Source organism: Limulus polyphemus, unplaced genomic scaffold (genome assembly GCF_000517525.1).
Source record: "Limulus polyphemus unplaced genomic scaffold, Limulus_polyphemus-2.1.2 Scaffold6239, whole genome shotgun sequence".
Lineage (NCBI taxonomy): Eukaryota > Metazoa > Arthropoda > Merostomata > Xiphosura > Limulidae > Limulus > Limulus polyphemus.
Genome location: NW_013671849.1, coordinates 1 through 17,321, shown reverse-complemented (window position 1 = coordinate 17,321; position 17,321 = coordinate 1). Strand labels below are relative to the sequence as shown.

The 17,321-nt window shown below is 32.5% G+C and overlaps 1 protein-coding gene across 1 annotated transcript in view; it reads left to right on the top strand.

Annotated features, from left to right (window-relative positions):
* Positions 1-9,851, top strand: part of LOC106473515 (26S proteasome non-ATPase regulatory subunit 11-like) — a 40,751-nt gene extending 30,900 nt beyond the window's left edge. Inside the window, exons 9-12 of the mRNA XM_013934197.2 lie at positions 2,073-2,198; positions 4,036-4,071; positions 4,458-4,509; positions 9,086-9,851. Of these exons, the coding sequence (XP_013789651.1) occupies positions 2,073-2,198; positions 4,036-4,071; positions 4,458-4,509; positions 9,086-9,228 (357 nt within the window). The 3' untranslated portion in view covers positions 9,229-9,851. The remainder of the gene's footprint in view (positions 1-2,072; positions 2,199-4,035; positions 4,072-4,457; positions 4,510-9,085) is intronic.
* Positions 9,852-17,321: the final 7,470 nt, after the last annotated feature.

Here is a 17,321-nt window from a genome sequence, read left to right as displayed (position 1 = left end):
ATGAGAAGAATACAGGTCACATTCTGTAAAGTTTAGATAAGCCTATGAAAATGATTCTCAGCAGGAATCTAATGGTTCTGACTGGAATGAAAAGAATACAGGTCACATTCTGTAAAGTTTAGATAAGTCTGTGGTTCTGACTGGAATGAAAAGAATACAGGCCACATTCTGTAAAGTTTAGATAAGTCTGTGGTTCTGACTGGAATGAGAAGAATACAGGTCACATTCTGTAAAGTTTAGATAAGTCTGTGGTTCTGACTGGAATGAGAAGAATACAGGTCACATTCTGTAAAGTTTACATATGTCTGTGGTTCTGACTGGAATGAGAAGAATATAGGCCACATTCTGTAAAGTTTAGATAAGCCTATATAAACTACTTTTATATCTGGAGTCTTCTTAGCAAACTCTTCTAGAATATAAAAGATTTTCTGACCTACAGATAAATATTTTGTGCCTGATGACTTTCAGGTAAATATCTTGAAACTTCTGTGGTGAGTTACAGACATATACCTTGGGATCTTCTTGGAGTATGAAACTCCTTTGGTGAGTTAAACATATTGGGGTCTTCTGACTGTATTGAAATTCCTCTGGAGACATTCAGCTAAACACCCTATAGTATTCTTGGAGCATGGAAACTTCTCTGGCGACTAAGAGATGAATACCCTGGTAACTTTATAGGGTTTCTTGTAAAGTCATTTACTCGCCACTAATAACCTAAAATACTTTAGGTTTTTAAATAATGTATGGCTATACTGCCACAATAAATTATTTGTAACTAGCGTATAGGTCGTCAAAAATGATGGGGCAAATACTACCACTCCCACCCCCACCCCCATAGTATACCCTAACCTCACATTTCATAGCTAACTGAAATAAATGGATTTTGTGAAATCAAGCATGATCAACAAAGAAGCAGAAAAGTACAGTCGAAGCAATGAAACGTCAGTAAATTCCTTTGTGGGCCAATCAAAATTAAGGTCATTCATGAAATACATTTGTGGAGTATTCATAGAATAATTATTGATAAAAATCAGTTAGATTAAGAACTTCTAATATATAGAAAAGTCATTATGTTCCAACAATGGCTTTTGTGTCATGTTGCTTAGCAACAAAAGTATAAGCTACTATTATTGTTAATCTATGTACTGAAAGTATAAAATGAAATGCATAGACAACAAAACTGGAAAAAAAAATATTTGTTGATTTCTTAATTTAGAGTCTCCATTTATTAAAGAGGTTTGTTTTTATTTAAAATGTCGATGATATAACAGAAAAAATAACTTAATTCAAAAACAATGTAAATTTAAAATTGAATTGATATTTTTACTGTGATAAATTTTATGCACTTGGCTCAAGGCTAGGTGATCCCACACAATGTCTTTACTTTAGGCTTATTACACCAACACTCACTACACTTATAAGGTTTCATACTCCCCTCGGAGACCCCCCCCCCCCCGCACCTCCATCAACAAAATCGTAATGGGCAGACAGTAATCGAACTATTTGCAATTTAGATTTTATGACTCCTCTTATTTCTAGAAATCAAGCGTGACGTGACACACGCTGGTTTTATATATAGGTTAGATTATTCAATGGACTAGCGGGTAATTAATTGTGGAATTTTCTTTTTCACGCTAAAATATAAGGTCTTTATTTTCTTCACTGAAATTACACATTTTAGTGTGAAGAAATATTCACAAATAATTTACCCTGTTTTTTTATGGATATGAAAACTCTTCTGATGACTTATAGATAAACATCTGGGGTCATCTTACAGTATAAAAACTCTGGAGACTTTCAGATGAACACCTTGGGGCCTTCTTGGAACATAGAAGCTCCTCTGGTAACATACAGATAAACATCCAGGGGCCTTTTTAGGATATAAAAACTTTGTGTACTAATAGACAAATATTGTGGGTTTTCTCAGGGTTTGAAAATGCCTTTGACTTGCAGATAAGTTTACAAGTCCTTGGGGTATGGAACTATTCTAAAAGATCAACGTCAGACATGAGAGGCTTATGTTTCCTACTTCCTGTCTATTGTTTTAATTTTTTGATTGAATCTTTTTTTAGGCTGTTAAAGACTACAGGAAACAGTTGGTAGAGGATCCTATTATAAGAGCTCACTTGGACACTTTGTATGATACGATGTTAGAACAGAACCTCTGTTGTCTCATTGAGCCTTACTCCCGTGTTCAGGTCAGTTCGTGTCTTACTATATAATAATATCACTTACACATTAGTACTTAGTTCAAAAATTAGTGCAGAGCTCATAGTTGGATTCTAAACTTACTAATAAAAAAAAACGTTTTCTGAAACTCCCCTTTTTTTAAGAAAATAGTTCCTTATTTTAAATAAAAATGTTTCTCAATTTCCTTCTGTTTTTTAAAGATTTAACTGTTTTAAATATTAGTGTATATAGCAAATTTTTCTGTCAACCATACCTCATCTGTAGTGAAAGCTGAAGAACGATTACAGAAAATCACTCATTGTTCTGAGATATAATACTCTTCTTTTATTCTTGGTATGAATTTTGCTTTTAGTAATAAAAGAGTTATTTCAAAGATTTTTTATAAAGTCCTTTTGGACTTCACAAAGTTGCTTATTTGGTTCCTAAGATCTATATTCTTTTATTGTTAGTGTGATGTGCATGTTAATCCATATGCTATTAATATACTCTGCAGATTTAGCTTATATTTTGTTGAACGTTAATGTTGTGTATAAGTATCTTGATATGTTATTAATTTTATGTATAAGTATGTTTATGTAAGGCTAGGTTTTTATTTATTTCATTTATTTACTTACATGCTCATGTCACATTGGGTCTTGCTCCTGCGTACAAGCAAATTTTATTTCGTCCAATATTTCACCACTGTAGCTTCATATCAGAGCTAGTAATACAAGAGTCTTAATCTTTTATGAAAGTTACTCCATTCCTTTTAAAGTTGTATTATTCTGCTTTATTGTTCATATTTTATTGGCTTTTGTCTCCTTGAACTTAGATGTTGAACACAAAATTTATTCATAGTACAGAATAGGCCATAACTTCACGTTTAGACTACTACCTTATATTTTATTAGCCATCTGTGTTGTTTACTATTACTACCTGTAACTACCTATCAGGAATGAAATAGTTTTTTTTTTATGTGTGTGTGTGTTTTACTATATTTCATTGATCCTTATTCTTCATCATTAGTATCTTCATATGTTTATTTCTGTTTAGTTCATGTTTTAATCTGCTTTAGGGTTATATACTGTCAAGTTCATGTTTTGTTTAATTTTGTACTCATGCTCTGGTTAGCTAATGTTTTACACTAACATTTTGGTTAATTCTTATTTTATTGAGTCTCACCTTCTTCCCGGTGAGTTTATTTTACCGAACTTTTGCTTATGTCCAGGATAGTTCATGTTTCACTGGTTTTTGTGTTCATTTCTAGTTGCATTCATGTTTTAATGTCCAGGTTAGACAGTGTTTTATTCAGCCATGTGCTTATGACTTTTTGGTTCATGATTTAGTGAGACTTAGTCATATCATGCATAACTTAGGTTTATGCTCAAGTTTGAGTTAGATTTTTCTCTTTTTTTATCATTAATCTTGCAAAGAAATTTCTTCATGCATTTTTCCTCCATATCATCATTTTTGTTAAGTTTGTGGTCTTTTGGATTAGTTTAGGTCACCTATTCTCATTGTACATCATGTAGATTTTAACCGAACTGTTGGTGAGATTTTAAACATAGGGTTTAATCAAACTGTTGGTGAGATTTTAAACATAGGGTTTAATCAAACTGTTGGTGAGATTTTAAACATAGGATTTAATCAAACTGTTGGTGAGATTTTAAACATAGGGTTAAATCAAACTGTCGGTGAGATTTTAGACATAGGGTTTAATCAAACTGTCAGTGAGATTTTAAACATTTGGTTTAATCAAACTATTAAAAAAGTTTTAAACAAGGTTTAATCAAACTGTCAGTGAAATTTTAAACATGGATTTGAATCAATCTATTAGTCTGATTTTAAACTTATTTTTTCTTGCAGGTTGAACAGATAGCAAAGAACATAAAGCTTCCATTGGTAAGTATTAGTTACACTTTTTTCAAATAATGAGGATGCTGAATGCTTGGGGGTCAGGAAATAGAAAATATGCATCATATGTTTCACAATATCTTGCCACATAACTTATGAATTATAGAAGTTTAATCTTTTTTTTCTGAAACAACAATGTTATGACCAACAAAGTTAGAAAAATTATAATACTTTTCTCTTAAACACCAACTTCATAGCTACTCTAAATAAAAGCTTACATTAAGTTCATGTAATTGTGTCTAAGTTACAAATGTGTGTGGCTTGCTGAAAAGTTTAATAATATTCACTGTTGAAAAGCTGTTTCCATAACTTGTGTATTGTTGTATAATACTAAATCAATAACTAACAGCATTTTGTTCCTCCTAATATTTCAGGACACTGTTGAAAAGAAGCTTTCTCAAATGATCCTTGATAAGAAATTTAATGGTAAGGTGTCTATTTTAAGTGTTGGTTTATTTTTGTTAGGTTGTGAGACATTGACATGAAACAAATATCAAATGCTTTAACTCTCTCAATACATGCTCTGTCAATTTGACCGATCACGTGGCCTCTTTGTACTTGTTCAATGTCTTTATAGACTTAATACTACTAACTTATAATATAGTGTGTATATCTTCATGAAATTTGGAAGTTTTTCAGTAAACATTATAAGTCTTTCGCATACAAAAAGTCATATTTTTTAGTGAAGTATTTTTAATAAACTAAAAAAAAAATTGTCCATGAGTATGTCGAGTATTTGTTTTAAATAGTCCGTGTGCAAAGTGATTTTTTCATGTTAAGATTAAAAATACTTTTCTTCATCTCAAAATTCTCAAATTTCATTTGTGTAATCTCTAAAACTTCCTAAGTTCATTTCAAATGTTTGTTTTCAGTAAAACTTTATATTTTATATGTTATTTTCTCTACCCTAACTATATAAGGTTGGTCAATCTAACCAACCTCGTAACCACCAAAAAAAAAACACGAAATAAATCTAAATTACCCTCTTTTTTTCTTTCTAGAATGACTTCAAATTGTAACATAAAACTACGTTCCTTTATACTAAGTAGCTTTAAACTCATAAAAACCATTATAATTTGTAAATCACTTGGGAAACGTGCAGTTTCTGTTACGCTATCAAATTGTATTTTCCACAAGCTGCTCCCGTGTGTTCCTCATGAAATATTTTTATTATATTATTATTATTATTATTTATTTTACCTAATCTAACCTGAAGAGATCCATATTTTTACCTTTTATTTAATTTTTATAATAATAAATAAATAAAGAATAAACATGAAAAATAAGAAATAAAGTACTTACCCACATCTTTTTTTTTGCTGTCGACTGTCAATGACACTTAACCCTACTTTTTTTTCACTAATGGTAGTAATGCATAAAATAATTTTTATTTATTAAATAATGCACCAAAGAACATAGAATAACAACATTCAAAAAGCAGACAAGTTCCTCTAACTATCACAGTTTTTCTGGCTTTCAAATTCATCCAAGCTAGTAGTTATCTTTCCCATGGGAACAAAGCTTGTACTAAAAAAGAAATTTACAATTCTCTGTTCTGAACACAATGTAATATAATACATCATTTGTTAGATGAAAACCTTGACTTTCTATTGGTTATAGAAAATATAGAATTAACTGTAAGAGAGAACTATTAATAAATCCTGAAAGATAGGATGTGACAGGTGGGTGTGGCATGAGGGGTCTGATTTTCTATTTGATAGCTCTGTAACCAAACAAAATTGAAACTATAAAAATTATGATTTGTCTGAGTTGACGTTTTTATAGTGAGTAATTTATGTTTAATTTAGTAGTTAATGGAGGGGTGGTGGATAAAATATAGAAGATTGGATGCCTACAGAAAATTTGTCACCTTTCTCTCACTAGGGGAAATTCAGGATTTTTTTAAATATTACCTTATAAAATTAAGAACTTAAGATTTATATATTGTTAAAATATGGATTATTAGCTATGATTTTATGCTATAATAATTGATATAACAGAAACAAAAAGTAGTGTAATAAAATTTTGAATGCAAGCCATTAAAACCTTGTGACATGTGCAGTAAATTTTGCCTCAGCAGACAGGATTAATTAAACTATTTCATTCACAAACATGTAATTATAAGAAAGCTTAATGCCATGTTTTGTATTCTGTCCTTTATTACTTTTAACAAAGTTAATCAATGTGTAAGTTATAGTGAGCTATAATTTAGGCACTGTTGTCATTTTCAATGTGAATGGTGTCTTTTCACAAAATCAAAAAATTATAAAGATTTGGTATCTTTTATAAAAATATTCAGAATACAAAAACATGGAATTAAGCTCTCTTATAATTACATGTTTGTGAATGAAATAGTTCAATTAATTCTGTCTGCTCAGGCAAAATTTTACTGCACATGTTAAAAGTAATAAAGGACAGGCTCTGTTGAATGAAAAAACGCTAGTTACTTGGACATTTCACCTTGCAACTTATTTCATGCAGTGGTCACTGTACAAGTCCGAGTAGTGGATTCTAGGTACATTTGTTACTGGTTTAAAATCCATTACTAACATGTACACTAGAACAAGTTCAAATAAGAAAATGACACAATTATTTTACTTAATAAAGCATGAAGTATATTGTTTGTAGCTTTAATCTTTGATAAAACTGAAGGTCAGTTCTTTATGAAACATTAACTTGTATAAATTGATAATACAGACCTGCCAACTCTAACGATTTTGAGGTAATTGTTCTGATTTCTAGAGATGAATATGAGGCTCAATAAAACACAAACTAATCCATCAGAAGATCAGTACTCATTAACCCAAGTTTTAATAGCACATAAGCTAATTGATACACATTATTAAACAGAACATGGACTAAATCAGTAATGAGCGTATGGTTTAACTTAGAAAAACATGTAAGATGAGACTAATGCTTAACATAACATGCAGACATTAAAATAAGAACTAAAAAGGATGGATAATTTAGCTCAGTAAGATGTGATATCTGTAAAATATAAGCATTTACAAGTGTTCAATAACACCATGCATCCAACCAGGAGGTATAAGGAGGTGGGGGCGGGGCTCAATTTCAATCCACCAATCGAAATACCTCCACAAAATATATAAACGTAATTGATTAGAAAATGTCATAATATTTATATTATAGATTAAAATTGTTTATAGTTTTAAAAGTTATCGGACGATACAATGATAAATTTTTATTTTTGCCTTGTTTTTAAATTTTTTTATAAATTTACCTCAGTTTATTAATTTTATTATGTGAAATAGTATATATAGTAATGACATACATCATATGGATAATGTTGAGCATAATAATATACAGTTGTTCTTAAATAAGAGTTATGTCTTCCTAAACCAATACTAAGGTATAAATAAATACCAAAAATCTTTTTATAATAACTACTCTCAGAGAGCCTGTATTTTTGACAAAAGAACAATAAATTTTGTATATCATTATGAAAAGCCCCCCCCCCATCTGTATGTCTGCGGACTTACAACGCTAGGATCCGGGTTTCGATACCCGTGGTGGGCAGAGCACAGATAGCCCATTGTGTAGCTTTGTGCTTAACTTCAAAACAAAACAAACAATCATTATGAAAAACATAAAAATATTTTAATGAAAATTGATAAAAACTGAGCTCTTTATGGAGTTAACTCACCATTAATTTAGTTGAGTGAGTAATATGGTATAGCAATATGCAAAAGAAATCATTACTTACGTTAATATTATTCGTTACATGCCTGTGTTGAATCTTTAAGTCATACAAAGAGTACTATCTGTTGAAAGATTAAAACAAAGCTGTAAATGTTTTCTGTGTATATTATAATGGTTACTGAGTGAATAACAAAAAAGTAAAAGTGTATTTCTCATTGTTTTAAAGTAGATCAGATCAGAGGTAAGTATTGAGCTATCTAAATATAAATTTTACTAGTATATATATATTTGTGTGTCTTAAAGGTTTATGACTTAGGAGAGCCCTTCCATTCCTCTCATTTGTCGCACACATGAATAACAAATTCACTCTTAACATGGTGGCTCAAGATTTTTAAATGTATATTTTTCTTTCAATTCTTTAGTTTCTTTCCCTACAAAAGGTTAGATGTTATGCAAAAAAATATGTCGTACTAATGTTAATTAGAATTAATTATTAGCAGATTTATTCTACAGCTTATTGATCATGTCCTCAAACTGAAGATGTTTCAAAGATTATTTCCTAAATTAGTTGTATGACCCAATCTTGGCTATTGTTATTAATATAATTCATCAAGTTGTCATTTAGTTGGTTGTTAGTGGATTGTTTCTAAGATAATTGACACTGAAGCTCATCACAAGTTGTCTTGCCGATGGTAAATATTATTAATAGATCCTAAATTCCAATTGTTGAATTGCGTATTGTTCTGAAGACAATTCATACTAAAGTTCGTCTAGAGTTGCCTTACAGGTGATAAGACATAATTAAAAATTCTAATAATAGATTGTTGGTACTCCTGCTTTTATAAAACCATTTTTACTGTAGTTCATCAGGGGGTTGTTCTGCAGATGATAAAATGTCATAAAAAAATTCTATAAACTTCCTAAGGTAATTCACATTTTCACTTGTTAGGGTAAACTGGTGATTCAACATTATTATTACTAGGATTGCACTGTATGTCTTATAACATTATCAAGTTTACTAATCTGAATAACTATGAATTCCAACTTTGTTTATGTGCCACAAGAACTTCATATAAAAATTCACCAGGAGTTTGACCTTTATGATATCAGTGTATTAATAAAAATTATATTATTTGGCAAAGGCTTTCACTTTGATTTATTTGCTTTTTTTCTCTCTCTCTCTCTAAAATTAGCAAGATACACAATATCAAATTTTTGTCATAGTTTTGGAGTGACGCTAACTATAATATTATATAATATATAAATATTACTTTCATCATAAGCATTGAAAAATAGTTAAGCCTTCATTTTAAAATATGCAATTGTATTTTATTTCTACCAGGGATATTAGATCAAGGAGAAGGTGTTCTGATAGTTTTTGAAGACACGACCAGGGATAAGACTTACGAGGCTGCACTAGAAACATTTCAAAGCATGGGCAAGGTAGTGGATGCTCTATACCAGAAAGCTAAAAAACTATCCTAATTTTAAAGTTACCTTTATTAACATTACTACTCCCAGTCTCACTCTAGATGGCTAACATGAAAGGCAAATGTGGATCAGAAATATAGCTGGACATGTGCTTCACCAAGCAATTTAGATTTAAAATTAAAATTATTATTTAAAAACGTTTTGTACCAAAATCTTGTTTCTTTATTAATCAACATTTGTAGCACATGTTCTGAAACAGTGCATTTGTTAATGGTTTGAAAATATGACAAACACAAGTTTCCAACAGTTATTTCTTTTTCTATTTTAAATAGGAGATATTCTGTGTAGAATAACTTAATTTTATGCTATCTTCCACTTGGAATATCTTTTAAAAATAGACAAGACAATATTTAACATTCTGTCAAGATGTACATTTCTGCATCAATAAAGGAATGTCATTGTAGCACAAAAAACATTGATTCCAAGAAAACTCTGGGCAGAATGACATCTTATTTTAATTGTAATTTGTTAATATGTCCATTTCATCATCTGTCATACACAAGTGTGTAGAACAGCAACAAACATGACGTATGGAAAGTCACATTCTAATACCTGTGTTCTTCTGTGAGCAAGGTCATGTACCATGAGATTGATAAAAGTAATTTCTAAACTTTCAACCTGTTTTGTGTGGTTTTTCTGTTTTGAGTCGTGTGAGTTTCCACATGTTCAATTTTCGATTTGAATTATCCACTGAAATCCAATATTCACACACATTTTATTTGTGTACAACCAAACTTTAAATATTTTCATAATGTTAAGATTTTGGAAATCTGCTGATTTATTTTTATATTCTTAACCACATGTGAGAAGCAATTAGAATTTGTCTAGTAAGCAAGAAGCTGAAATTCTTGTAATCGACAATGACCTGTACCACACTGTCTACAAAAGTGCTTCACTTCAGCTGCGGTACTCAGATCTTTTAATTGTTAAATGAGAAAAGTGTTGTGTCAGTTTTATCTTGTTGCTTCATCCGAGGTTTTGGTGAAAAGTTTCAAAGTGCACATTGTTTTGAGGCTTTCTGGATGATTTCAGACCTTCGAAGTTGACTTATTCACATTATAATAACTAGAATTTATTTTCACTAGACTTAATAATGGCTCCTTGCACTTTGCCTGACTTACCTTGTCTGTTTAAAAAGTCAAAGAAAAGACTGAATGGAAACACCATCACCCCGTGGCATAGCAGTATGTCTGCAGACTTACAATGCTAGAAATCGGGTTCAACACCCATGGTGGGCAGAGCACAGATAACCCATTGTGTAGCTTTGTGCTTAACTAAATAAATAAAGGAAACATGATAGGCTAAAAGGATGGAAAGAAAAGCTGATTAAAGCTTGAATGCTATATGATAAATTGGAAAAGAAGAACTATGTGAGAAGTGACGTTGAAGTGAAGAGCTTAGATAAATTACTTTTAGTTTATTGATTTATTAACAACAAGAAATATTCTTGTAATGGTTCTATATGAGAGAAACCTACTTCTAAATATACATACAAGCATATTATTTTCAGTTTGTTAATTTATTAACAACCAGGAATATTCTTGTAATGGTTCTATATGAGAGAAACCTACTTCTAAATATACATACAAGCATATTATTTTTAGTTTATTAATTTATTAACAACCAGGAATATTCTTGTAATGGTTCTATATGAGAGAAACCTGCTTCTAAATATACATACAAGCGTACTATTTTCAGTTTGTTAACAACCCAAAATGTCCGTTTAATGGTTTAAAATTCTATATTGAAGAAGCCTGCTTCTAAATATACATACAAGCATATTATTTTCAGTTTGTTAACAACCCAAAATGTCCGTTTAATGGTTTAAAATTCTATATTGAAGAAGCCTGCTTCTAAATATACATACAAGCATATTATTTTCAGTTTGTTAACAACCCAAAATGTCCGTTTAATGGTTTAAAATTCTATATTGGAGAAGCCTGCTTCTAAATATACATATAAACATATTATTTTCTGTTTATTAACCACTAAAAACGTCCTTCTAATGGTTTAAAACCTCCATATTAGAGAAGCCCATTTCTAATCATACATATAAACAGAAATTATTTTGTTTTTTACTACCAAATATATCCTAAATTTTTAAAGATCCATATCAGGAAAGCTCAAACCTAAGCATAACATCTGAACTAATTACTTTCAGTTTATTAATTAACAAAAATATCATTCTAATGACTTAAAGCTCTGTATTAGTAAAAACCACCTCTAAGCAGAGATTACCTTCAATTATCTTTGATTTACTAACCAATAAATAAATATATTTGAAACAACTGTCATTTAACAAGTACCTTAATAAGAAAAACAAACAAATACGTCTTAATGGAAATTTAGTAAATTAGGTTTAAGTTGTGGTGAATTTCTTTAGTAAACTAAATTCTAGCTAAGTTATGCTGACCATATTAATGTTTAAACTTTGATTCAATTTCCTTCAAACTCGAACATTTTGAATACTCAAACGAGTCAGGAGCCCAGACTTTAATCATAGAGTTATTGAGGGTTCCATCACATTTTTAAATTCTTAAAATTATGTTTCTAAAGTGTTTATGTATCAAATTTGTTGTGGTTTCATTATTTAATTGGTTATATAAGCTGAATAACGTATTACACAAAAAGTACCAATAGTATTGCAGTTAATCCCAATAATAACTGACGGAGTCCATTTACATAGAAAATTGGCAACTTAACTCACTTCAGAAAGATTGGTTTAAAACAATCTAGAAACACCTTTGAGGGTGTCAAGCTTTCTGTCGGTGCTTGGCTTGTACCCGCAAGTAACTCTCAACCATTGGGCAAAATTGAAGCAACAACAACTTCAAAAGGAACATCCTGTTACTGGTGTAATAGTGATACTGATAAAGCCTGAAAAGCACACAGTCAAGTCCAAACTAAGTTCATGCTGTTAAGGCTTGACACAGCCTCAGTAGAGGAGGCAAGGATTGTATGAAATAGACCCTGTGCATTCTACAGATGAACACCTTCCAAAGCACATACCATGAAGGGTAATGAACTGTGCAGCAAAACCAATCTCACAAGTACATCATTATGGTTCTTCTACAAGCTTATGGCTGCCATAGGAACCAAAAACTTGAAACATGACAGTGTTGGTCATTTGCTATGATAACAGTACCATGCATTGTACAGATGAAGACCAAGACAAGGCCTTCCTGCACAGATACATTCACTATTGTAACATGCAGGAATGGTACAAGCTACAGCAGTCCCTATATATACTACAACAACATGTGAATAAGAAGCCAGCCTTAACTTGGATAACATACACAGAGCCACAAATGCATCTAAAATTGGAGCTCCAAGTGAGGATGGCGTAAGAGTCTCCACATTTAAGAAGTTTACAGAAGCCAATTTGTTGGAGTATCAATATAGCTGGGCAACAGATAGCATCTCTAAAATATGGTTTGATGCCTTTATCAGATCTTTATCTAAACCCATGAAGGATCACTCATTTTAAAAGCCATTGAATCATCATTAGCGATATCCCAGAGGAAGCTTACCTGGTACACTGAATTACCACTACTGTCGTCATTAGGTGGTTATTGTAGTGGAAGAGAAACCTGGTTCATTGCTGCTAAAGTTGCAGCTGGTACATATAAAACCTTTGAAGCTGATCAAAATACTTTTCTAAGTAGCTTTAGATGTGGAAGATGTCTACAGTGAAGTCCAGCCACTGATTTTTGCTGACAAAATGCTTAGAATAGCCATTGGTGTAAAATGGGTCATGGCTGCACTAACTGCAAGAAGATGCATCACGAAGCATGGAAGTTAACAATCAGACTGGATCACTGTAAACAGAGATCTGCCTTAAGAATCATCACTCTTGTCAATTCTTTTCATCATCTACAACATGGATCTAGCTTGCAATGACAGTTCAACCAGATGCTGGTGTGTTAACCTTTGCTGGTGACATTCTGGTGTGCAGCAAAGGCTCTAGCAAAACTGAAATCAAAAGTAAATACAATCAACCCTTACAAGAATGATCAAGTGGTACAATGTCACAGAAATTATCATTAATCCTGCCAAAGGCACATCTTTCTGCACACACTACAACTGACATGCTGATGAGGACAAACAATCACCATCCTTTGAAGTACCTTGGAACAACCTTTAACAGACAATATTAACACCATGATAAGCAGAACTACAAAAGCATAAATGCACTAATATTTCCAACAGGAAATAGAACTGAGGAACATCACCTGCTTATGCTCTGCCAAAATCTCATCTGTTTCATTCTGGATTATGAACTGCCAATGATCAGTATAAGATTGAAAAGATAAAAAAACACATTTAAGCCTGGTCAAAAGATGCACTTCAACTAGTTCCATCAAAGCCTTATTTCACTTCAAGCCTCCGCAACATTGCATAACATTAATTGCGCTTACAAGCAAATTTTTTTACTAGATCCTTGTTGCATGTAAACAGCATAGATTCCATCATCAAGCCACTGCCATTTCTCTTCAGTTGGGACAATTCAGCTTCACAATACCCACAGACATCACTCAAGCAGGAGATTGCATAAAAGGCACCTCATGAAACAGTCACGGGTGACCGATGCTATGCTACACAGCAAGTACTGATATATTCGTCATAATAAGATCTCAGATGCCCTCTTGTGGAACAAAAATTTGGCACCATTAGGATCTGTGAAAATCAGCCTAAACAGGAAATGTAGAGATTGGGCAGGAGGTGAAGCATAAAAAGCCTGTCGACATCTATTTAAAGACCATGGTGGATAGTCACGTCTTATAATAACCACATATGATTCTTACACCAAAGGTAGCAAGAGAGCTGGTTGGGTGTTCATTATCTCAAGGGGCAACAACGTTCTCCATAAGTCTGGTGAATCATTCAAACTTCCTACAAATAGCACAAAGATGGAGCTGGATGCCATAGAGAAAGCTCTTATCTGGATTGCTGAAAGCAATGAACCGTAAAAAGACTGTGCCACCAATATAATATTTGTGACTGACTCACAGAGTGGTTGGGCCTTAGATGAATGGTAGAAAGCAAAGCAACTGTGCGGTAAGACCATCACCTGGATGTATATGCCAGGCCATGCAGGTATAAAACTAAACAAGGAAGCTGACGATCTTGCAAGAAAATCCCCTATATCAAATCCAGCACATCACTACTGGCATAATATTGACCTCCTTTGCACTTACGATGAAAGTGGCAACCATTGGAGGTCTTCATAAATATTCAGAGGAAGAAGCCTGCTGGAAAACAAAGTACCATATGGTGTAACTAGGAAAAGCAAAAGATGGAGAATCAGTAGGAAACTTTACAACCAGAAGACCTGGTTGTACACCACTAAAATCTGCGGGGCAGCCAATCTTCACACGAGGGATCAGCACTTATCGGCACTACTCCTGCAATTTTCACCTAATAATCAACTCAGCTTTAGATTAATTATTTACACTGATTGTTGTAACAGGGAAAAACCATAAAATCACTTAATATCATCCAATATGTGAACCACACCAGTAATGACCAGTATAAAATTAAATCTGTGACTGGAGAATTAAAAATACTGATACTTTAATTTTGTATAGTAGCACTTTTCATTAGGTGAAGAACATAAATCTTTTTGTCACCACATTTATATTCTGGCTGTACCTGATATCTGAATTTAAGTAAAGTGGGTATATCTGCCCAAAGATCTAAAGGCATGAAACCAGCCTTTTTCATTCAAAATTCATTAACATAACACAACCATATCATTAAAAACAGCATTTATTTTTATATTTAACGTTATGGAGACTGTGTAGGCGCTTTTACAAAACTAAATAGCTTGTTGCACCTATTTAAAAATACTTCAAGTGTATAGTGACTGTATAAATATCTACTTACATGGGCGTCCACGGGGGGAGGGGGATGAGAAACATATTTTTTTCTTTATTCATTCGGTATATGTATATGAATTTACAAGTTTTTTATTTATTTCACACTACTTATTACACTTAATTTTAAATTCCAATAAAAGTCTCCAGGTTTGTCAGCAGCTTTACTTAAAATCTCTAGATACCTACCCTGTAGTTAAATATTGAAAAACGTCACTACCATGGTGACTTCTTGGATGTTGGACATGGCAATTCTCACTAAAGTCATCAAAGAGACCGACGCGATCTTGCTGACATACCCTGAGCCCTAACACAGTGTGATCAGGGTCAACCTGCTGCCACCTGCCGGTAATACCGGCAGCAGGTTAACAAGGAGACTGACGCAGTCTTGTTGTACTTACAATAGATACACCATAAATGCCATTGAAATATTGTGCTTTATGTAACCCTATATTACCATATAGAATTAAGAACCTAAAAGAACGAACAAAAATTTACTATTACGGAGTATATGTAGCTGCACGTCTGCAGTATGGCTTAAACTAACCTTAAAAATATTAAATCCATCAAACCTGACTGTGGGAGTTTGCCTATTTTATTTACCCTAATGGCAAAACTTTGAAGGCGGGTCTATCGTCCCTTGATTTTGACTTTGCCCCCCCCCCTTTTCCTGAAAAAATTTCTGCGGGCGCCCGTGCCCACTTCAACACTTTTATACTGTGTGATGATTATGTAGGTACCTACTTCTCATTTAAATTGTGTCTTGTGGTAAAATGATCACATCACTTCAAGTATTGAAGAAGATAACTATACAGACACACCACCGTTTCTTAGTTTTAAAGTAGGTAACTACACAGTCACACCACCCTTTTCAAGTATTGAAGAAGATAACTATAAAGACACACCACCGTTTCTTAGTTTTAAAGTAGGTAACTACACAATCATACCACCATTTCCTAGTTTTGAAGTAAGTAACTATACAGACACACCACCGTTTCCTAGTTTTGAAGTATAGTTATACAGTCACACCGACCTTTCCAAGTCTTGAAATAGCTAAGTATACAGTTACCAAAAATTGTTATTCTTGTTGTATGTGTATGGAATGTAACCATTTTTATTCTTAATAAGTTTAGTTTATAGTAACCACGAGCTATGTGTTGTTGTGAGAGTATTGCATAATCATTTTAGTCTTGAAGATTAGTTTGCTGTCACACAAGTGTTTAATTTTGATATAAATATATAATGAGAAACCAATCACTATTACTTGTTTAAATAGATGGCTTTTCATAATTTCTGATTTTTATGTATCTGGTTTCAAAGTGATAAAATTCTCCTAAAGGTAGTAATACAGTCATCATAGGTTCACGAAGTAGCTAAACAGTGGTGAATCAGTTTTTATTTTTCGGAATAGATGACAAATTAGTCAACATGTTATTTTGCTATAAATGGGCTATCTTAACTCTGCCCACCACCACAGGTATTGAAATCCGATTTTTAGCACTGTAAGTCCAGAGACCTACCACTGTACTAACAGGATACACACCATGTTGTGAAACCTTGAATTTTACAATAGACAAAATGTGTAGTCTTGAAGAACTGTATAGTTACTTACCTCAAGACTTACTAAAGGGTGGTGTGACTGTGTAGTTACCTACTTTAAACTAAGAAACGGTGGTGTGTCTGTATAGTTACTTACCTCAAGACTTACTAAATGGTGATGTGATTGTATAGTTACCTACTTTAAAACTAAGAAACGGTGGTGTGTCTGTATAGTTACTTACCTCAAGACTTACTAAATGGTGATGTGATTGTATAGTTACCTACTTTAAAACTAAGAAAGGGTGGTGTATCTGTATAATTACTTACTTCAATACTTGAAAAGGGTGGTGTGACTGTGTAGTTACCTACTTTAAAACTAAGAAACGGTGGTGTATCTGTATAGTTACTTACTTCAATACTTGACAAGGGTGGTGTGACTGTGTAGTTACCTACTTTAAAACTAAGAAACGGTGGTGTATCTGTATAGTTACTTTCCTCAAGACTTACAAGGGTGGTGTGACTGTGTAGTTACCTACTTTAAAACTAAGAAACGGTGGTGTATCTGTATAGTTACTTACTTCAATACTTGACAAGGGTGGTGTGACTGTGTAGTTACCTACTTTAAAACTAAGAAACGGTGGTGTATCTGTATAGTTACTTTCCTCAAGACTT